Here is a 19,330-nt window from a genome sequence, read left to right as displayed (position 1 = left end):
TACCATCGCTCATTATGTGTGGACTTTTGGTCCTTGTCTAGGAGAAAATAACGAGGAAGGCTCGGAGAATGCGGTCACGCCGCAAGGCTCTGGCTAGCCCCTGGAGAAGAGTGTACTACACTCGGCCAACGTTATTGATTACCCACATAGGTCAATGACTTCCATGGCACAAGCATGGCAGTGAGAGAACGGGAGATATTACAACCAGATTCTGGGCAGCAATGAGTGAGCGCACACTTTTGCAGCCTTCTTCCAATTCCGCCGCTCACCTGCCATTCTCTCCCGCGTTTGTCCATACTCTTGGGTTAATCCTCTTGCTGCGACTAGGCGTGGAATTACGTCAGTCTGAAAGGGTATAGAATTTTTTGAGCAGAATTTGCTCTCATCGATTCCAAATTTTCATAGCTAAGATTCAGAGGTTTATATTGTCTTCAAGACATCATTCTTACTAGTGCCCCCGTCCGACTCCGTTGGAGAGGTTCGGCCGTCGTTCCGTTTCGCACACACGAAATCTCATTCGATAGTTCTAGGGACTGCACTCTGATATCTGATCCTCGACGAATCCTTGGCTCTCCCTCTTGGCTCCTCTCCTTGCTTACCTTTTATCTGAATCTTTAATGGTTGCTAGTGTTACGAAGTGGTACCTTTAGCTCTTGGCCGATGAGTGAATACCAACCATCACGTTTCTCCTGTTTAGTAAGAAGAACCTAAAGATCGCACGATTGTATGACTCTTACTTGCTAGTCTTACCACCGTAGAGCAGGATTGTAAGGTCGGAAGGATTAGCCTGAAGCCCAATAAGTGCAATCCGCAACAATGCAGCAGCGTCAGTACCGAAGGATGAACAGTCGGCTGCGGAGGGCACCTCTGACCCGTCTGCAATGGATCGCTGGCTACGTCGCTCTCACCTTAGGAACTCTTATTCTCACTTATATCTTCTCAGATGGGCTGCACTCTTTTCGCTCAAAGACCCACTCGCTTGACCATCACGATGCTTCTCTCGTGCTCCCTAAGGTCCGTAGGAAATCATTCTGTAATTTTCGCTGCTGGTCTTTTATCAATCTCTCCTGAAATACTTCAGAAATTGCTTGAATATTGTAGAATTTGAACCTACTTGATTTGGCTGTTTCCCGAGACTTGCGCTATGTATTATTTTCCCTTGTACCTCGTACTCAAATTTCAAAAAACTAGCGAAATTTTGGAGTCTACCGTGCTTTACTAGTAGGAAGGCTCCTGTAGATCTCTTGGTGGAATAGCATTTACCTGATTGAGAAGCTCGTGGAGGATTTCTTGAAATTTTCAGTCATCAATTGTTTGGCTTGTTTACAATTGCCCATTTTTTATTTATTTATTTCTTTTAATGAAGAGAATTTAGGGGTACTAAGGGATTGCTTGTATTGTTTTCACAATAGGAAAATGTACTGGGCCAGACCCACGGATTGAATTTGAAGCAGGAACTGGTTTCCTCTCACTTGCGATCCACAAAGTTGGCTCTGCACATTGAAGATTCCAGTCTGGATCTTCAAGCTAAAGTGAGTTTTTGCAATGGTCCTTTTACAGTAATTAATCTATGTCAGACCAAACTCGATGTAAGAGGATGCGGTGTCTTACGGCGTAGAGTATATGACTGGCGATATAAAACTTGAAGTTGTTCTGAAGTTTATTTATTTATTTTTTCTCGAAATGGACAGAAGAGTAGTTTTCTTCTTACATGCCGAACCTAATGAAGAGTAACAAGAGGTGTTTGTATCATACGTAGTCGCCCATGCAAGAGGGCGGTATAATTTTCAATATCTGTTTTGAGCTGACAGGGTGCAATTTTTTGTTCTTTCTCTCTGTTGCAAACAGCTTTGGGAACCGCCAGCAGATAAAGGATTTGTCCCTTGTGTCGAACCAGGCCCAGCGCACTCAGGTATGAGATGTTCAATGATCAACAAATGCACCCAACTGAGACAATAACACGTTTTGCTTGAAGGCATAATCTCTTGCCGTTTTGCATCTCATTATAAAATGATAAATCCATGCTTTTCTGTATATTCAACTACCGTTTCTAAACTACACTCTGCTCCCATGTGCAATGCTTTGCAGGCCCTAAGCCTGCCAAAGGCTATCTAATGGTGTCCACAAATGGTGGACTCAACCAGATGAGAGCAGGGGTGAGTCTTTTTGGAGTGCTCTTGATTTCTTCAGTCTGCTTGGTTCAATCTTTACCAGGGATCCTGTACTTGATATCCTTCCCGATGTTTCCTTCTGTGTCTAATGCAATGGTATGGCGTGCAGATTTGTGATATGGTAGCAATTGCACGATTAATCAACGCTACTCTTGTAATCCCAGAACTGGATAAGGGTTCATTTTGGCAAGATGCCAGGTGAGATGCCAGGAGACTTAACCTTCACCTGCTGAGTACCCGGTCTTTTATGATTCTATGCACGGGGCGTGCTTTCTTCGCAGTGAATTTTCGTATTGATCGTCCTTCATCTTTGCTTTCAATGTAGGGGTTCTGTATCCTGTATTTCGGCCTGTTTCCCCTTAAACGCCCTTTTCTCGTGTTTGGGATGCAGCAATTTTTCAGATGTTTTTGACGTTGAGTATTTCATAAAGGCGCTGGCTAATGACATCCCTGTCATCAAGGCGCTCCCTCCGAGCATGAAGAGCGAGCCCAAAGTCTTGAAGCAATTTCGAAGCTGGTCTGGCGTGAAGTATTACGAACAAGAAATAGGAAGACTATGGCTGAACTATAAGGTACATCCCTTGTTGCGATCTCTTGCACACGTTGATTTTGTGTACTTTTCAACAAAATGAAACCCACCATGCCACAGCCGAGTTCTCAAAGAAATAGTTTCTTTAGGCCAGTGATGATGTGAGTTTAACTTTTTTGGACTTACATTACATCTAAAAAACGTATCAACAGGTGATAAAAGCTGCGAAAACAGATTTGCGCCTTGCAAATAACCACCTACCCGCCGAGATTCAGAAGCTGCGCTGCCGAGTACACTACGATGCACTACGTTTTGCTCCTCACATCGAAGCTTTGGGGAAGGTATGCAGACTGTACCTTGTTCGTTAGATTAGGCTGGAATATGCAAGTAGGGTCGGGGTTTACTCTGAGTGGACAAAGCATGCTGTTAAGTTTTCACGTTCATCTTCGAACGTGTTGTGTTTTGTTCATTCACTAGTTGGTCTTATACAAGAACATGTAATGTACTTGAAATGAATGGGAAAAACATACCACTCTGGAGGTTCGGCATAATTCCCATTGGTCATTTAGGGTTTCGTCTCGCTCATTGTGTGAGCAGGTGATAGTGGAAAGACTGAGATCGGCAGGACCTTACATCGCATTACATCTGCGGTATGAAAAAGACATGCTGGCCTTTAGCGGCTGCACGTATCAATTATCCACAGAAGAAGCCCAAGAGCTTACCACTATAAGGTACTATCCCTCTATGCAGCTGGTGAAAGTATGTCGCTTCAGTTTAGTGTATTCGCGCACCTTTTGTCAAATTTACTGGCAGTTCGTGCAATATCTGTGGTTTTAACAAGGATAAGTTCACTCGTCAGTCTATTTGGTGTTGATTGCACTCTTCGGAGCAATTGTGCTTGTATCATATTCCAGACAACACTAAATAGATTATATTGCAGGCTAACGCAACAGTGACAAAACATGCAGGGAAAATACACCTCATTGGAAGGTTAAGAAGATAAATGGAACAGAGCAAAGGAGGAACGGGTTTTGTCCTCTTACTCCGACAGAAGTTGGCGTGTTTCTGAAGTCGCTAGGTTACCCCGAGAGCACTCGAATATACGTTGCGGCTGGAGAGATTTATGGTGGTCGTGAGCGGATGTCAGGTCTTCTTTCCCGCTTCCCAAACGTGATGAGCAAGGTAAACTGGGACGGAACCGCTTTCATGAAGTTAGGCTGAGCTTCTCTGTTATTTCTGTGCATATAAGCTCAATTCACTGTTAGTGATGATATCGCCGACTTGCTGACATTATGTATTACTGTCATCAGGAATACATTGCCACCGCTTCAGAACTGGCGCCGTTTTTTAATCATTCGTCCCAAATGGCAGCACTGGACTATATAGTATCCGTTGAGAGTAATGTATTCGTGTCGTCCTACTCTGGAAACATGGCGCGTGCCGTTGAAGGACACCGCCGCTTTTTGGGTCACCGCAAAACCATCAGCCCTGATAGAAAGGAACTCGTTGCTCTGTTTGATATGCTAGACCAAGGTCTTCTCAAAGAGGACCAGAATCTTGCGGATGTGATAACTACAATGCACGAGAATCGGTAAGCCCGATTGTATGTTGGGTTCAAGCAACACCCTAACTCTCCAACCGTATTCATCCAAATCCTACTGAACCAAATCTATCCCTCGTTTGCAGGCAAGGCGCTCCTCGCAAGCGTAAAGGACCGCTGAAAGGAACGAAAGGTAGAGACCGTCTGCGGTCCGAAGAGGCTTTCTACACAAATCCCACGCCAGATTGTTTGTGTCAACAATCCGACTTCCCTAAACATGTAAATTACGAACAGAACTATTCTCCTCAAGAGACGGAGCGAGAAGGGAGGCAGATGGAGTCAGGGGTTGCAGTGCAAAGAAGATAGTCTAGCAGATTGTAACAGCAACGATATGTTAATGTACATTGTGCTCAGACTCAACCATCACGACGCAGAGTTACATGAGGCATCATGCTGTCAGCTTTCTCACATTCTCGATCAGAATGACGAGCTGGAACTCATCCAACCCGGAGTTCCGTTGTATGTGGGTAGCACTTCTTATGAACAGGTGCAACAGCATTCGACATCTTGCGAGCCTAATGTCTAATTCCACAACAGGATGAAACATGTCTTCCACATCACTCCCTCCTAGCTGGAATGCTTTCCTTGGTTTCATTCTGTCTATGAAACTTACTCTAGATTTTGAATCTGAGAGTCGTAAAGCTTTGCAGTTGGCCGCTATTTCTCTGGCAGTTGTGTTGTCTGGCTAATAGGAAGTGGGCACCGATGCAATGTTCCGGTGTATGCAGCTGCCAAGTATTGGATATGTAGCTTCATCCTTAAGTGCAATGGAGGGCACCCACTAGTATGTCTAAACTGGAAGTTGTGTATTTCTTGTGCCACTCACAGCTGCCGAAAATTCCGACAGTAAATTGAGAATGTGTCGGTAGATCAGTGACGGGACATTAGGAGGTGTCGGTGTCACAGCCTAGTGAGAGGAACAAATCTAATCACGCTTTTTTGTAACATTCGGCATGCAAAAACGTGATACCGTTGCTTCTTTATTACACGACTTTGATACTCTTTTTAGAGTAAGATAAGGGGGTGAATATTCCAAATCCTGATTGTACAGAAATATATGCGCCAGATAATATTCAGAACATGTCGAAGTCAAACTTTCTACTAACAGTCACATCTTTTCGGTTGAACTCTTTCGGAAGATTTTGTGTTTCTTCGATCATGTACTTACTATAAGTAGTTTAAAAAAGAACAAAATGAATAATCAATCTAATGAGATGAAGCTAACAACTACCTTACCACCAAGATTTATTTCGCTTGTAAGCAAGTGTGTTTCTATCGCATATGATCGGTTGGTGTAGGACAACAATCATGTTGTCATACCACTTCGTGACACATACAAGTTGTGAACAGGTGGTTCAACAATGTCAACCATCTTCATACTAAGTGTAATAGATAATCACCTAATTTAACCACCTTTTACAAAAAAAAAAACACAAGAATAAAATAACACTTAGAGTAATTGTTTTCTCTATTTACTGAGCGTATATATTAGTGGATTCCACCTGTTACCAGTTCTTACACGTTAGTATAAAATCAACAATTTAAGTATTGAGTTGTTTAAATTTTATTTAAAATCCACTGAATCTTTTTCTATCTATTATTTTAAGTATCTTAAGCAGCATCTCTACATTTTATTACTTTGCACTAATTCAATGAGTATAAAACTGCGTCATATTTATGACAATCCTTTTCAAGTCAACAGAGTAGTACAACATTTTTCAACATGTTTTTCAGAAATCTCTCATGGGTCGTTGACATGGTAAGCTGATGTACACTAGATAAGATACCGCAGTTAAAAAGCAACATATTTATACTCTGACAATTTAATACACATGTTTGTTATACAAGCAACACAACCTAGACAGTCAAAAAGGCGCCAGCCTGGCATGATGACGTGACACATAAACAGGTCACAGTAATGCCACGTACGCATCCTAAACTAGGACCCATAGCCGCGGCGCTCGTTCCAATTGCGGTGTGAACAGAGCTATGCGCTGTCGCCCCACCTCTTCTCGGTCCAGCACCCACGCCGAAACTCGGTGCAAATTGTGGCGATGAAGCCTCGCGGAGCAGTTGGGTCAACAATCGCCGTTGCATGCCCCCGACGAACTCCAAGCTCACTCATGCGCAGGCGCCGCCGGCGTCTTGGGCGTAACAATACCTAACTCGATGCAAACTATGAAAGCACTAGCAACAGCACGTGGTTTCTGCAATTCCAACTCCTCGCATGTCACTGCTTACTTCCCGCTGAGTGCAGCAATTGAAGAGGATACCACTTATCTTACACCGTCGAAGTGTCGGAAGGGCTTCACCGGAGGTTCTCTACCTTAAGGACAATAATGGCCAGGACCTCGTAGGGAAGGTATCTGAACTCTGGATACTTTCGTCTGCGTTGAGTTTTGTGTACTGATTGGATCAGCAATGGACGCCACGAGTACGCGCGAAGCGGCGAGCAGTTCAGCTGTAATGAGAAAAGAATCAGCTGTAGTACCGTACAGGCAGCTCCATGACGTGAGGCCTTTCTCCGTCGTGATGTTTGAACTTAGCCTCTGCTCTGAGCTCGAGGCTGGTGCGGCCGAAGTAGATTGTACACTCGAAAATCGGCATTTCAGTTACCCGGTAGTTAGTCGGTAAATCGATGGCGAACCCTCCTTCCCTGACAACGTCGGGGCCCTGTGTGTACCGTGGCTCCAGCAGATCGGAACTGTACAAATCGAACATCATTTGTGCTTGGCCATCACTGTGAGGGACGTATTCCTTTGATACGAATTTGTTGACCTCGATCCGATTTCCTTTCTTCACGAAAGGGTCGAATCTGTTGCGACACCACTCCATCCCATCGTCGCCAACTTTCAGAAACTCTTCAGGATCTACACCACGCTGAAAACGCAAGGTGACACTGGTCCCGTACGTTTTCTTAAGGACTCGAGCCACAACTGCATCAGGATTGAGCGCAAGAGCAACGGCACCTTGGATGATAGCGCTTCCAGGGTTAGGAGGACTAACGATGTGTTCTACATCGTGGCTGAAACGCGCTCGGATTCTCTGCATTAAATAATGAGAGCCTGCAAACCCGCCCACGACGAACATCATTTTGATATCGCTCACTTGCATGAGCTGAGCGGCAATCAATTCGATGACCTCATCCACCACTGGATCGAAAATGTCCTTCAAATCCTGCTGCGTGAGCTCAACTTCGCTATATGAATCCCGTGGTGGATATCCTCGTTCCTTTTCGTAAGCTTCCCAGCTTGCAGCTAACCTGTTATGAATAGTAATCTCCGTTGAATCGTAAGTCGTCATCATCTCACTACCAAATCCGCATTTGATTGTTTCCCAATCTTTGAGCAGGCGCGACCTGTAGGACGGGACAACCGACCGCAAAAACTCGTCCAGACATCCTATTCTTTTAGACAAGAATCGCAAGAAAGATTCGTCAACAAAGGTCCCGCCACAGAGACCTCCAGAGCTTTCCGTGAGCTCTTGCACCTTATAATCGTTCCCGGAGCCTATCAACTCCTGCACAACAATGTCAACCGTTCCGCCTCCAACATCGGCAACCAGAATCTTATCCTTCCTATGCAAGGTCAAATCCTTGTGCTTCAGTCGTAAAATTTGGTGGCAATGGAAGGAAGCAGCTTCTGGCTCCAATACAACTTTCACCGACTCTATTCCACCATCGCCGGACACAAGACCGGCATTCACCATACACGCCTTCATCTGCTGCTTCGCAGTATCATCCCAAATAGACGGCACCGTCACGCACCATTGCACGGAGTTCCTTCTGAAATTCACCTCCCCCTCGTGGTTCTTTATCACCGTCAAAGCAAGCTCACCGATGCACTTCAAATAATCTTTGATGATGGTGTTAACCGTGAGCGGCTGCGGTATGCTTGACGCCAAAAAAGCATCATCCAAGTCTTTCTTCAAGAGCAGCTTGAATTTCGACAAATAGTACCCTTTGACCGCAGGGTTCGAGGCACCTGCTATATAATCTGAACGAGCGTGGTGACCCCAAGATGAGCACTGCAACCTCCCCGGTGCTGTCACCTTGTAGTAGATTCCCGTCAATGTCTTGCAATACGGTTTCTCACTAATCCTGCTCGGCCAGTCGTAATAGACATGGATGTTCTCTGGATCTGCTACTTTTGCGTAAGCAAATCCTGAGTAAGTGGTTCCGAAATCTAGTCCTACGACCCATTCGGAAACGGGCGCAGCTATGGCCTTGTCAGGAGGTTGATAGACTCTCGAAACTTCTTCTATGTTGTTGCCTGGTACGACAACGGGGGCCGCGGTAGCGCCGCCCCGAAAAGTTCTGGTTCCGAACTGGTCACCTCTTTGAACTCCACCCAAACCTAGACCGTTATGGACTTGACCAGGCGCTGGAGCTTTTAGTACATATGCTGGTGATGCATTGAACTCCACCACTTTCGAAGGTTCTTCGTTAACTTTCCCACACCAACCAAAGCAAGCCATTCGTGGATCTGTGGAGACAACCAAGAAAAATGTATCGACACAGATGCGACAGCAATAAAGAGTGGTGGAGTCTTGAATCCAATTCTCTGTAGCCGTCGCCCAGATTGAATACTGTGTCTTGGCAGAATCGAAAAAAACAATTGGTACTGATTCTAGAGAAGATGAGTTCTAATGCAGAGCACAGCAGCGAAGGACGATTCAACGGATATAGCGCCACAATTCCACCTCAACTCCAAGTCCGATAAACACACTACACTATTGGCGCATCGAAAGCAGTGCGGTTTGCATCAGTCGATGCATCAAGGTCCTGATCTGCAACATCCAAACAGGATGTGGTTGTGGTGTTACCCTAACCCCAGAGTGCCCGAGTTCAATCAAGAGAATACGCCCCAGTTTGTGACAGGCAGGCCACACATTCTCACCCTCTATTAAACAAACCCTCAAAACTTCTAGTTGATGCGCTAAATTGCGAGACTAATGTACCGACGTGGACTCCAATAGCTAGCAAATTGCAATCCTCTGGTTAAAAATCGCAACACGCGGTCTTACCGACAATTCTCACCAAGAAGCCGAAAACTACAGGTGTTGAATGAGCAGGTACAGAAATGACAGATTCAGCAACATAAAGCTTCAAGAATCTTTCATTTGCAACATAATGTTGCCGCTTGCAATCAGTTTTCGAGGACAAGTTGCAGGACAATTCCAGCAGACAATAGCAATAAACGGTAGGAACAATCGGAGAGCGAACGGGCATCCGCATAAACTGGGATATGAATGATGGAAGTCACCCGCTCGTTGCAAGTCTTTCCTTGCGCCATTCCGCGTTCCGACTATTCTCGATTCCTTTACAGAGCTTCGCATTACTATCTTTACCTCGGCCAGAGATGGAGGGGACAGGTGTACACACACTCAGCAGAGACTAGCCAAATTTAGGTAGGACTTCCTATTTTGTCTGTAACGACAACCACAGGTTTGTTCACACCGGGTGATTTCTCTAGTGCGGCTCAACGAATGAGGACGATGACTTTCGGAATAAGTGAAGCTGGTGAGAGCAGAGAGTGCTTCTGCCTTTGCGGCACTGTAACGGACTCGCAAATGATGGACAACTACATCCCATTTGTGGTGTCCGAGACGACTCTGTGAATGATTACCTTCCTTTTCTACTAGGTTCATCGCAGATAAGACGGGCGCGATTGCCGAGCTAGACAGCGCCGCAGGAAATGATTGATCAAGTGCGGAGCTGTCGACGCTGGGATCCCCTCTTTCAAGTGTGTCCTTGGGCAGGATTCAGTAGCACGTACCTTGCCGTGCAGGTCCTCTTTTGATTAGCTTCAGCTACCTGGGTTTGATTAAAAACAACACGATGCTCCCCTAGTAACAAACAACCTAGTGGAACGATTAGATCAGGCACCATGCAATACCGACTAACACCAAAAACAAATTTAATAAGAAGTCACTATATATTAAAAAAACAGGGTGAGTGGGGAACTGGAGTCACTGGGGTGGAAAGCGGTGGTATATGATTCGTTAGGTGGGTTACACAGTGCGCATGCCAGGCAAATGAAGTGTCCGACCTTGAGTCTGCAAGTCTGCAGCAACTGGGTCTCTCTCTATGCCCACATAGATCGATTTTCCCCCTGTCTGTCACGTGCTGACCTTTGTGCGTAAAATGGCTCGCTGGCAACGTAAACTCCGCTGCTTAATATGAACAGCAGCACGCCACTAGTGAAGTCTGCACCATCGTTGGCAGATGCCTGGTTTCCTGGGGGGAATTGCACATGCTTTTTGCTTTATTTTTCAATGAGCAGGGGTAAATCCATTTGGAATCCCTTAGGATTTCATAACTGGGATAAGAATCCCCAACCTTTTTGGCGATTTAGTGGAACAGGTACCCATGTCGCTCTCTGACCTTTTTTTGTTTCATCCGTCCGTCATCCATTCGTGTCTTCAAACATAGATAGATGTTGGGTAGATGTTTCAGATTTTGTGAACAATTCATTGACAAATAACCAATTGTTGGAAGTTTTTAAAATATTGGTAGAAGGGGTGCAACATTGGAATTTGTTTTTGTTTTTGTTGTTTTTTTTTTTTTTTGTTTTTTTTTCTCTTCATATATATATATATATATAAAAGAAACACAAAATTATTTATGAGCAATTAGATAGGATTAAAGGTTTAAGATTTATTAAAATGTTCTTGTGTGAAGAGCTATTTGGATTTTATATTCATCCTATATCAATACCAATTAAATACCTATTCTACTATGATCCTTTTTTGATGCTATTTTTCAAACTTAGATACAAAGTATTATATATGAATTATTGATAAGGTTAAATTTAGTATTTTAAATTTTTCTTAATAAGGATTTTTATTTTATTATTCTTTATTATTTTTATTATCAAACAATATATGTCATATTTAACTTCTATTTATATTGTCAAATTTTAACAACTTATTTGTAATATAGATTAGAATGAGAAGGCTCTTATTAATTAGATTTAATATGATTTTAAATATATTATCAAAAATCTATTATTAAGAATAAAAAATTATATTTATTAATAAAAATTATTATTTAAGCAATTATATCTAATAATTGATTCTGTAAAAGGTGTCAAGAATAAAAAAAATAAAAATAGAAATAGAAAAATAGAAAAATTAAATACAAAGACATCCAAGTACAATAGGAATCTAGCAATTAGATATCCTTGGACTACAACCATCAAATGTAGATCTCATATTACTACTAAATCCTACAACTTGTTTTAAACTTTTATATATTTTTTATTGCTTTAGATCATAAATGTTTAGCTCAAGGACTTTTAGATACCAATTTTGTGTTGTAACACAATTATTAGGTGAAATAGTATATAACGACCAATATTGTAGAAAGAATTTATTAAAAGTACAATAAAACTTTATTTTAGAAGTTTAGATAAAAGAATGAAAATTAGATAATATGGCAAAAAATTATACAACAATGGCAAAAAGAGGGCTTTTATTTGATTAAAGAATAAAATTAGAGAATAGACTTGATAGAGGTTTTTTGACTATTAATTTTGAGTGTCTTAAATAGACAATGACTTTGTGAAAGCTTTACAAAGTTATGATTGTTTTAGATGATTCTATTTTTTGTGAATTAAAAAATATATATTTTAAAAGATTATATGAGTTTTGTAGAAAATATATAATTTAAACTATTAAAATATATAAATATATTTTTTCTAGATGTAATTTATAAAATTGAGTTTAATAAAATAATTAGATTAAGAATTATTAAATTTCACATATGATAGGATCTTAGAAGTTGGAATTTGAGGATCAATGAGATTTTCTATAATCTTTAGCAACTTTTTTGATAAATCAATATTTTCTTATGAGATAATATTTGACTTGATTTCTGATTTTTTTATAAATTTTGAAAAAAATTGAATATTAAAAAAGAATATTAGTATTAAAGTATTAACATATAAATTAGAATAAGAGAACAACTAGTATTTGAAGGAATTAGATATTTTCTCTCAATTTTTATATTTCAATCTTTTCACATTATATATAACTTTTGTTATTTAAAAGATTAGAAAGAATAATTTTTATTAATAAACATCATCAATTTACTTAATAAATATTAAAGTATCAAATTTATTATAGAATTTAATTAAGATTTATTATTAGTTGATTCAATTTTAATTATAATAATATTAAAATTTATTAGGATTTAATTATTTATTAATAAAAAATTGATTAGACTTTATTTAGAATTTTTTTAAAATTGATTAGGATTTACATTGGATTTTTAAGGATTCAATTAGAATTTAATAGGATTTATTTAGGATTTATATAGGATTTTATTAGGATTTTTTGAGACCTAATTAAGATTAAATTAGATTTTGAATAAGATTATTAAGAAATTTTAAAAAATTTATATAGAATTGATTGAAATTTTATAAGATAATTTCTAGGATTTTTTAAGATTAATAAGATATATTGAGGATATTTAAAAGCTTGCTTGAGTTGTTTAAGATTGTCAAAAAAACGTTTCTAAATACCTTATGTATTTTTTTTGGATTGTAAATCTAATATTTAGATATATAAAGACTCTTCTATAGCCAAATGGTGTCAAGAGTATGAATCTCAAAGAAAGAAAATCCTCAATATACTCTTGTATTACTAAAGGGAACTAGAAAGCCACTCAAAAGGTGATGTAATATTAAACAAGAATGGCTATTGCCAAAAACAAGAAGCCTAGAAAGACTTGAAATAAGATTAAAGACTAGAAAGGCTTTGACGAGAGTAAAGAAGGCTTCACTCTTGCCTCTATATATACTCTTAACTAGGAGCTACATGGTGATGTCCTATAGGACCTCCAAAACATGTTGATTTTGCAATATACATATCTTAACTTGCAAGGCAAGTTTTATATATATATGCCACATAGTTAGCTTGTTCTGTAAGCTACCAATACATGGTTAACTTGTTTTTCAAGTTTCTAACCTACCAATTAATTACAAACACATGTAAAGTTAGGCAACATCTATGAAACTTCTAGGAAGCTTTTTTAAAAGATCTTATGAAATTAACCTATTACTTTATCTACTTTTATCTATTCCTATATAATCATATAATTATTTATCAAAATATATATATATATATATATATATATATATATTTGTGATATTATCCCTCCTTCTTGGGGCAAGTTCCATGAAGAGCATTCTTCATATGTTGACAAAATCCAAGATGTGGCAAATTATATTTACTACATACTTTAATCTTTGTTCTCTTTGAAGATGGTTGATAGGCTCATTTAGCTATCAATAGTGTCCCATACTAGGACAAGAAGACTACCTTGTTATTTAGTTATTTTTGAGGCTTTTGTAACTTCTTTCAAATAAAATATTTGGAACACCATCATGAGTTGTTTTTATTTCTAATAAAACCACCAAACATCAGAAGTCTCTTTGAAGGTCGTGATACCAAACACATTGTACCTTGCCATCTATTCGAGGAAGGACATATTATTCTGGAAGATCTTCATCTTGATTTTGTCATCTTTAAAGTTAGAATAATTATAATGTCTCATTTGGTAAATTTGCAAATGAAAGCTCTTGAGTTGAATGTGTTGCTTGTGGTTCTCCATCTCCTTAGTATGACAAATATATAGAAGCTATAAAGAATAATAGAAGATAGAATGTTATCTTCTTATGATCTTGTTTCTATTATAGCAATGATCTGCTATTCTTCATCTTGATTTTTATGGATATTTTTGATGAAAGGCTTCAACTCTCTTTGATATATTTGCAAGATTCTTTAGTAGCTGCCATGTGCATTCATTAATATCATATCCATGCCAATGAACAAGATATTTCAACCTATTTTAGCATTGCCTTGAGTCTAAGACTTCTTCTACTTCAAATTCTTGATTATTATCCACTTCTATAGGAGGAAGTGGCATTTGACTTCTTCTTAAGATATTCACTATTTTATATAGTTTAAAAAGGGACACGTGAAATATAAGGTGGATCTTCATAGACTCCATTAGATGTAATTGATAAGCAACATGATTGATTTATTCACAAATAAGAAAAGGTCTCAGTCTACGATAGTTCAACTTATCACAAAGACGAATAGTTCTTGAGCTTCCTTTAATTGTATCTTCATTATTGCATGTAGCTCTGACAAAGAATTTGCTAAATCTTTTGTCGTAAGATTATCAATTTTTGAAAAGTCAAAAATATCAAGTCGTGGATGATAATCACAATTAGCAAAGAAAGGTGTTTGTTGAATAGAATAATGTACCAAATTATTGTATGCAAACTTTGCAAATGACAAAAGAGTTATGCAATCATCTTGATGATAATTGATGGTACACCTCAAATATTGTTCTAGAACTTGATTCATCCATTCTGTTTATCCATCAATTTGAGGATAAAAAGTTAAAAATAGATTTATATCCACCTTTAGAATCATGAATAGGATTCTCTGTAATCTTGATACAAATTGAATCCTCCTATCTAATATAATATCTTTTGACAATTCCTAATAGCAATAGATATTAACAATGAAAAATTTAGTTGTTTCTTTACTTGAAATAGATTTTGTACATTGTACAAAATGTGCCATTTTCGTGAAGCAATCTATGATTACAAATATAGAGCCATATAAACTTGAACTTGAAATATTTGTAATAAAATCCATAAAAATGGAAGACCATAGTTGTTTAAGTATAGGCAATAGTTGGAAAAGGTCATAGAGTCTATCACAAGGAGTTTTTGATCTTGAACAAATGTCACATGATTGGACAAAGTCTTTTACCATCTTTTACATTTGCGGCCACCAAAAATCTCTAGATATGAGCTCTAAAGTCTTGTTATATCCAAAATATCTTGTTGCTGAAAAGTGATGACATGCTTAAAGAACATGTAAACGTGCTTCTCCTTTTAGAATATATATACGTCCTTAAAAGTAGAGTAGATTGTTCTTGAACTAAAACTTTGAAATATCATGAGACTTAGAAGAAAGATTCTTGATATTATGAATAAGAGGATCAAAAGACATACTTGATTGAATTTGTTTGACAAAAGTCAAATCAACAATCAATGTTGATTTCATTGTTAGAAGATGAAAATGCTTTGGCTTTAAGAGGATTATTCTTTATTAATGAAAAGATATGTCTCCTTCTTTTGAAGCAAGATAACAGCATTTAAAAAAGAACATATGATAAATCTTGTTGTTTTTTAGGTCGATATGTGATTTTGAAATCAAAATTTGATAATGACATGCTTCAAAGAGCTTGGCGACGATTCATAACCCGTATTGACATAAAATACTTGAGGTTCTTGTGATCTATATATATTGTGATTGGATTTAAATCCTCTTTTAGATAATGATGCCATTCTTGAAATGAATCTATAATTACAAGAAACTTTTTGTTGTAGATTTTATAGTTGATCTCGGCCGCTAAAAATTTCTTTGAATAAAAAACTATTAGATGGAGTTTATCATTTGTTCCTATTTTGTGATAATATTGCACTCAAGGCAAAGACTAATGTATTTGTTTCCATAAAGAATAATTTAAAAAAATGGATGCAATATAAAATTGGTATAAAAATAAATTCATTTTTTAAAGCAACAAACAATACTTTAGCTTCTTTATTCTACTCAAGTTTATTTTTACAAGTCAAACATATAAGTGGAATTGCAACTTGAAAAAAATTCTTCAAAAAGATTTGATAATAGTTGGCAAAGCCTAAAAAATATTGCACATCTCTTATTGTTCTTAGAGTCTTCTAATCTATGATAGTTTGGACCTTCTTTGGATCCATTATATGGCCTTCATTAGAAATGATGTATCCCAAAAAGTCAACTTAAGTAATATAAAATACACAATTTTTCATCTTTGTATATAATCTTGCATCTCTTAGTTTTTGAAACATGTGACGAACTTGAACTTTATGATCTTTTATATTCTTAGAATAGATAAAAATATCATCCAAATAAAAAATGATAAAATCATCCAAAAAACTCACAAAAGACATCATTCATTAGATGTTGGAAAGCAGTTGGTGTATTTGTGAGTCTAAAAGGCATGACATTATATTCAAAATGTCCATATCTAGTTCAAAAAGCAATCTCCCTTTCTTCTCCTTCTTTAATATAGACAAGATTATATGCTCCTCGTAGATTTATTTTTGTATAGATCTTTGGTTGGTTTAGTAATTAAATTTTTTTAAAATCAATGATAAAGGATACCTATTCTTGATGGTGATTTTGTTAAGTCCTCGACAATCCACATACATCCGCAGAGATTTGTCTTTTTTCTTCACAAATAAAATAAGAGCATTAGCTGGAGATTTAAAATGGTGTATAAATTTCTAAGCCAAATTTTCATCAATATATTCTTTGAATGCAGCCAATTCATTTTATGATAGGCTATAGATGGATCCAAATGGTGGTTGAATTCTTTCTTAAAAATTAATAGTACAATCATAAGGATGATGCTTTCGAAAAATATCTGTATTTTTTTTTTTTTCAAAAACATCTTAAAAATCTTAATATTGGCTAGGAATACTGCTTGATATCTTTTCACCATCAATAATGGGTGTAGCATATATAATAAAAGATGGTCCTTCATTTATGACATATACAAAAGCTTTTGCACTTACTAATAAGAATTCAAATATAATAGATTTATGGATTTCTACTTGCCTAACAAGACCTTAGATTAAACTATAGAAAAAATCAAGATTGTAAGAAATCTAGTCTATTTGAAGAATATACCTTTCTAACCACAAAAATCCTAAAATGATTGGATTAGAAGGAGATTTAATCACATTAAATATTACTAAACTATTGTGACTATTAGTTGCTATTTCTATAGGAATAGTTTCATGTATAATATCTCCAAAAGATAATGAACATCCATCTATTACTCCTACATGTACAAGTTTAATTCTCTTAAGTAAGGATATATCTTTTTTTTTTTGACAAAATCTTCATGTATAAAACAAGTTGAGGCTCTTAAATCCAATAAGGTGTTAGGGACATGAATCTTGAAGAAAGAGAATCCTCAATACACTCTTGTATCACTAAAAAGAACTAGAAAGTCACTCAAAAGGTAGTGTAATATTAATTAGAATGGCTATTACCAAAAACAAAAAGACTAAAAAGTCTTGAAACAAGACTAAGGATTAGAACAATGTTGACAAGAGTGAAGAAGGCTTCACTCTTACTTCCATATACATTCTTAACTAGGAGCCACATTGTCGTATTACGTGCTTTTCTGCTCGAGAACGCGTCGGGCATCTGGTTGTAGAAGGTAGTATAGAGATTCACCAATAGTCAAGCAGTCTATCAGTTTTTGACTGTTGGAATATAAACGACTGCAAGAATACACCGTAAATCTATACGGATGCCCTTCGACTGCTCACCAAAGTCCTTTTTGTCCCGGTCGGTAGGTCTCTAGATGTTACAGAGAACCTAGAACAACCCAAACTGCTAATCTTCGACACCGCTTTATACTTATGATCTTGTATCCAATGACTGTCTCGTTAGATTAACCCAATAAACTTCATTCACTTCGCATACTCAATCCTATAGACACCCTTTTAATTCTTCATCACAGACGTAACTCGATTTCATAAAACAGTCAAGAGTAATCAAACCCACTTCATTAAAAATCCCGATTCACCATTACAACACTAACTTCAGCAACGATTGCCTCAGTCTTCCCAAAACCCTATGAAGAAAAAAAACCCAATTCTTTGTCTTTTTTCCACGTCCGAAGCATGAAGCTAGTTCTCTCCGATCCTTCAAAAAACCCCCCCCTCCCCCCCCCCTTAAAACTTATTCTCTCTTTTAACCTTATCCTCTGAATTTCTTCAATCTTCCATCTTAGATCCAGAATTGGCTCCCACTGTCAGAGCTTAGATCCAAAATTGGCTCCCACCGTCAGAGCTTAGATCCGAAACTGGCTCTCACCGTCAGAGCTTTCTCCTCCGTTTTTACCTTTAAGAAATCCTTTTACCAAAAAGACGTTCCTAGAATAGCACAAAGGACGAAACAGCCTGAAACAGAATCGAAGCCCGTAATTGAGACCACATTGAATCGCACGACCAATTCAAGTCTCATATTGGGAAAGAGTCCAATAATAAGACCCGGATATTCCCGTAATTGGATCAAATTGGTCCTTCACGTCAGATTAGCTGAGGCCCGTAGTAAGACCTGGATTTTCTCGTAATTAGACTGCATTGGGTTGCCTGACCAATTCAGGTCTCATATTGGGTAAGAGGACCCGGATTGGATTCTTGAAATTGGATCCAATTGGCTCTTCGAACCAGGCTCACCCGTCGTGTGAATTGGTCCTTTTCCTTTCTGCTGACTCCCATTATTGGAATCAAACGGAGCATTTCAGTATGTCCCGGCTGACTATAACGGGGTGACTGACCCTGGCCTCCGAGTATTTGCACTGGAATTGGTCATTGCTCCCAATATTTGAGGTAACTGAACATTAATAAAAGTCCTCTTTTTTTATATTTTCACAGTATACTTGTGTTACAACACGACATCCACCCCCTCTGAACCTGTGCATCCTCCGGTATGCACCAGTATATCCAATTGCTGTTTGATTTAGAATTATTACCTCTACGTCTTTGTCTAGTTTGTCTTCGTCACCTTCATTATCCAAATCACTTTCATCTTCTTGCTGCGGAATCTCTATACCTTCATTAAGGTCTTCCATATTCATCTCCGCGTGTCTTCGTTCAAATATTTTTACTCGCTTCCCTGCAATTGGTATTTTCAGTTTTGTACCATCTAACTCCCATAACAAGTAAGTCGCATTATCATGAACAGTTGTTACTACATATGGTCCAAACCAACGTTTTGAAAATTTTCGCAAAGTACTATGTTGATTATCCAGACTATTGTCATAAACAAGTACCCAGTCACCTTTCTCGATTGCTTTAGGTCTCAATCGATGTTGCTTGTCGAATCGCGCCTTGTTTCATAACCTTGCTCTTTTTAACCTTTCCAATGCTATCTGCACATCTTTCG

At 38.1% G+C, this 19,330-nt stretch overlaps 2 protein-coding genes across 2 annotated transcripts; one reads left to right on the top strand and one right to left on the bottom strand.

Annotated features, from left to right (window-relative positions):
- Positions 1 to 148: 148 nt before the first annotated feature.
- Positions 149 to 5,283, top strand: LOC112280667 (O-fucosyltransferase 38). The gene is made up of 11 exons (XM_024516413.3): positions 149 to 1,014; positions 1,413 to 1,532; positions 1,849 to 1,912; positions 2,089 to 2,156; positions 2,281 to 2,369; positions 2,563 to 2,743; positions 2,913 to 3,041; positions 3,298 to 3,431; positions 3,669 to 3,882; positions 4,011 to 4,291; positions 4,387 to 5,283. The coding sequence occupies exons 1-11, from the start codon at positions 817 to 819 to the stop codon at positions 4,604 to 4,606; spliced, it is 1,698 nt and encodes a 565-aa protein (XP_024372181.1). The 5' UTR covers positions 149 to 816; the 3' UTR covers positions 4,607 to 5,283.
- A 1,495-nt stretch (positions 5,284 to 6,778) lies between these two features.
- Positions 6,779 to 8,776, bottom strand: LOC112279850 (uncharacterized). Its single transcript, XM_024514585.1, has one exon. It carries the CDS (start codon positions 8,774 to 8,776, stop codon positions 6,779 to 6,781), a length of 1,998 nt encoding a protein of 665 aa, XP_024370353.1.
- Positions 8,777 to 19,330: the final 10,554 nt, after the last annotated feature.

This window comes from Physcomitrium patens, chromosome 3, assembly GCF_059467195.1.
Source record: "Physcomitrium patens ecotype Gransden chromosome 3, ASM5946719v1, whole genome shotgun sequence".
NCBI lineage: Eukaryota > Viridiplantae > Streptophyta > Bryopsida > Funariales > Funariaceae > Physcomitrium > Physcomitrium patens.
This window is presented reverse-complemented; position numbering and strand designations above follow the sequence as displayed.

What these genes read in the sequence shown, in the direction of transcription:
- LOC112279850 (XM_024514585.1), bottom strand. Translation starts at nt 8,776, where the DNA reads ATGGCTTGCTTTGGTTGGTGTGGGAAAGTTAACGAAGAACCTTCGAAA.
- LOC112280667 (XM_024516413.3), top strand. Translation starts at nt 817, where the DNA reads ATGCAGCAGCGTCAGTACCGAAGGATGAACAGTCGGCTGCGGAGGGCA. An exon ending in TCAACCAGATGAGAGCAGGG is followed by an intron (nt 2,157 to 2,280) that starts GTGAGTCTTTTT and finishes TATGGCGTGCAG; the next exon opens with ATTTGTGATATGGTAGCAAT. An exon ending in ACTACAATGCACGAGAATCG is followed by an intron (nt 4,292 to 4,386) that starts GTAAGCCCGATT and finishes CCTCGTTTGCAG; the next exon opens with GCAAGGCGCTCCTCGCAAGC.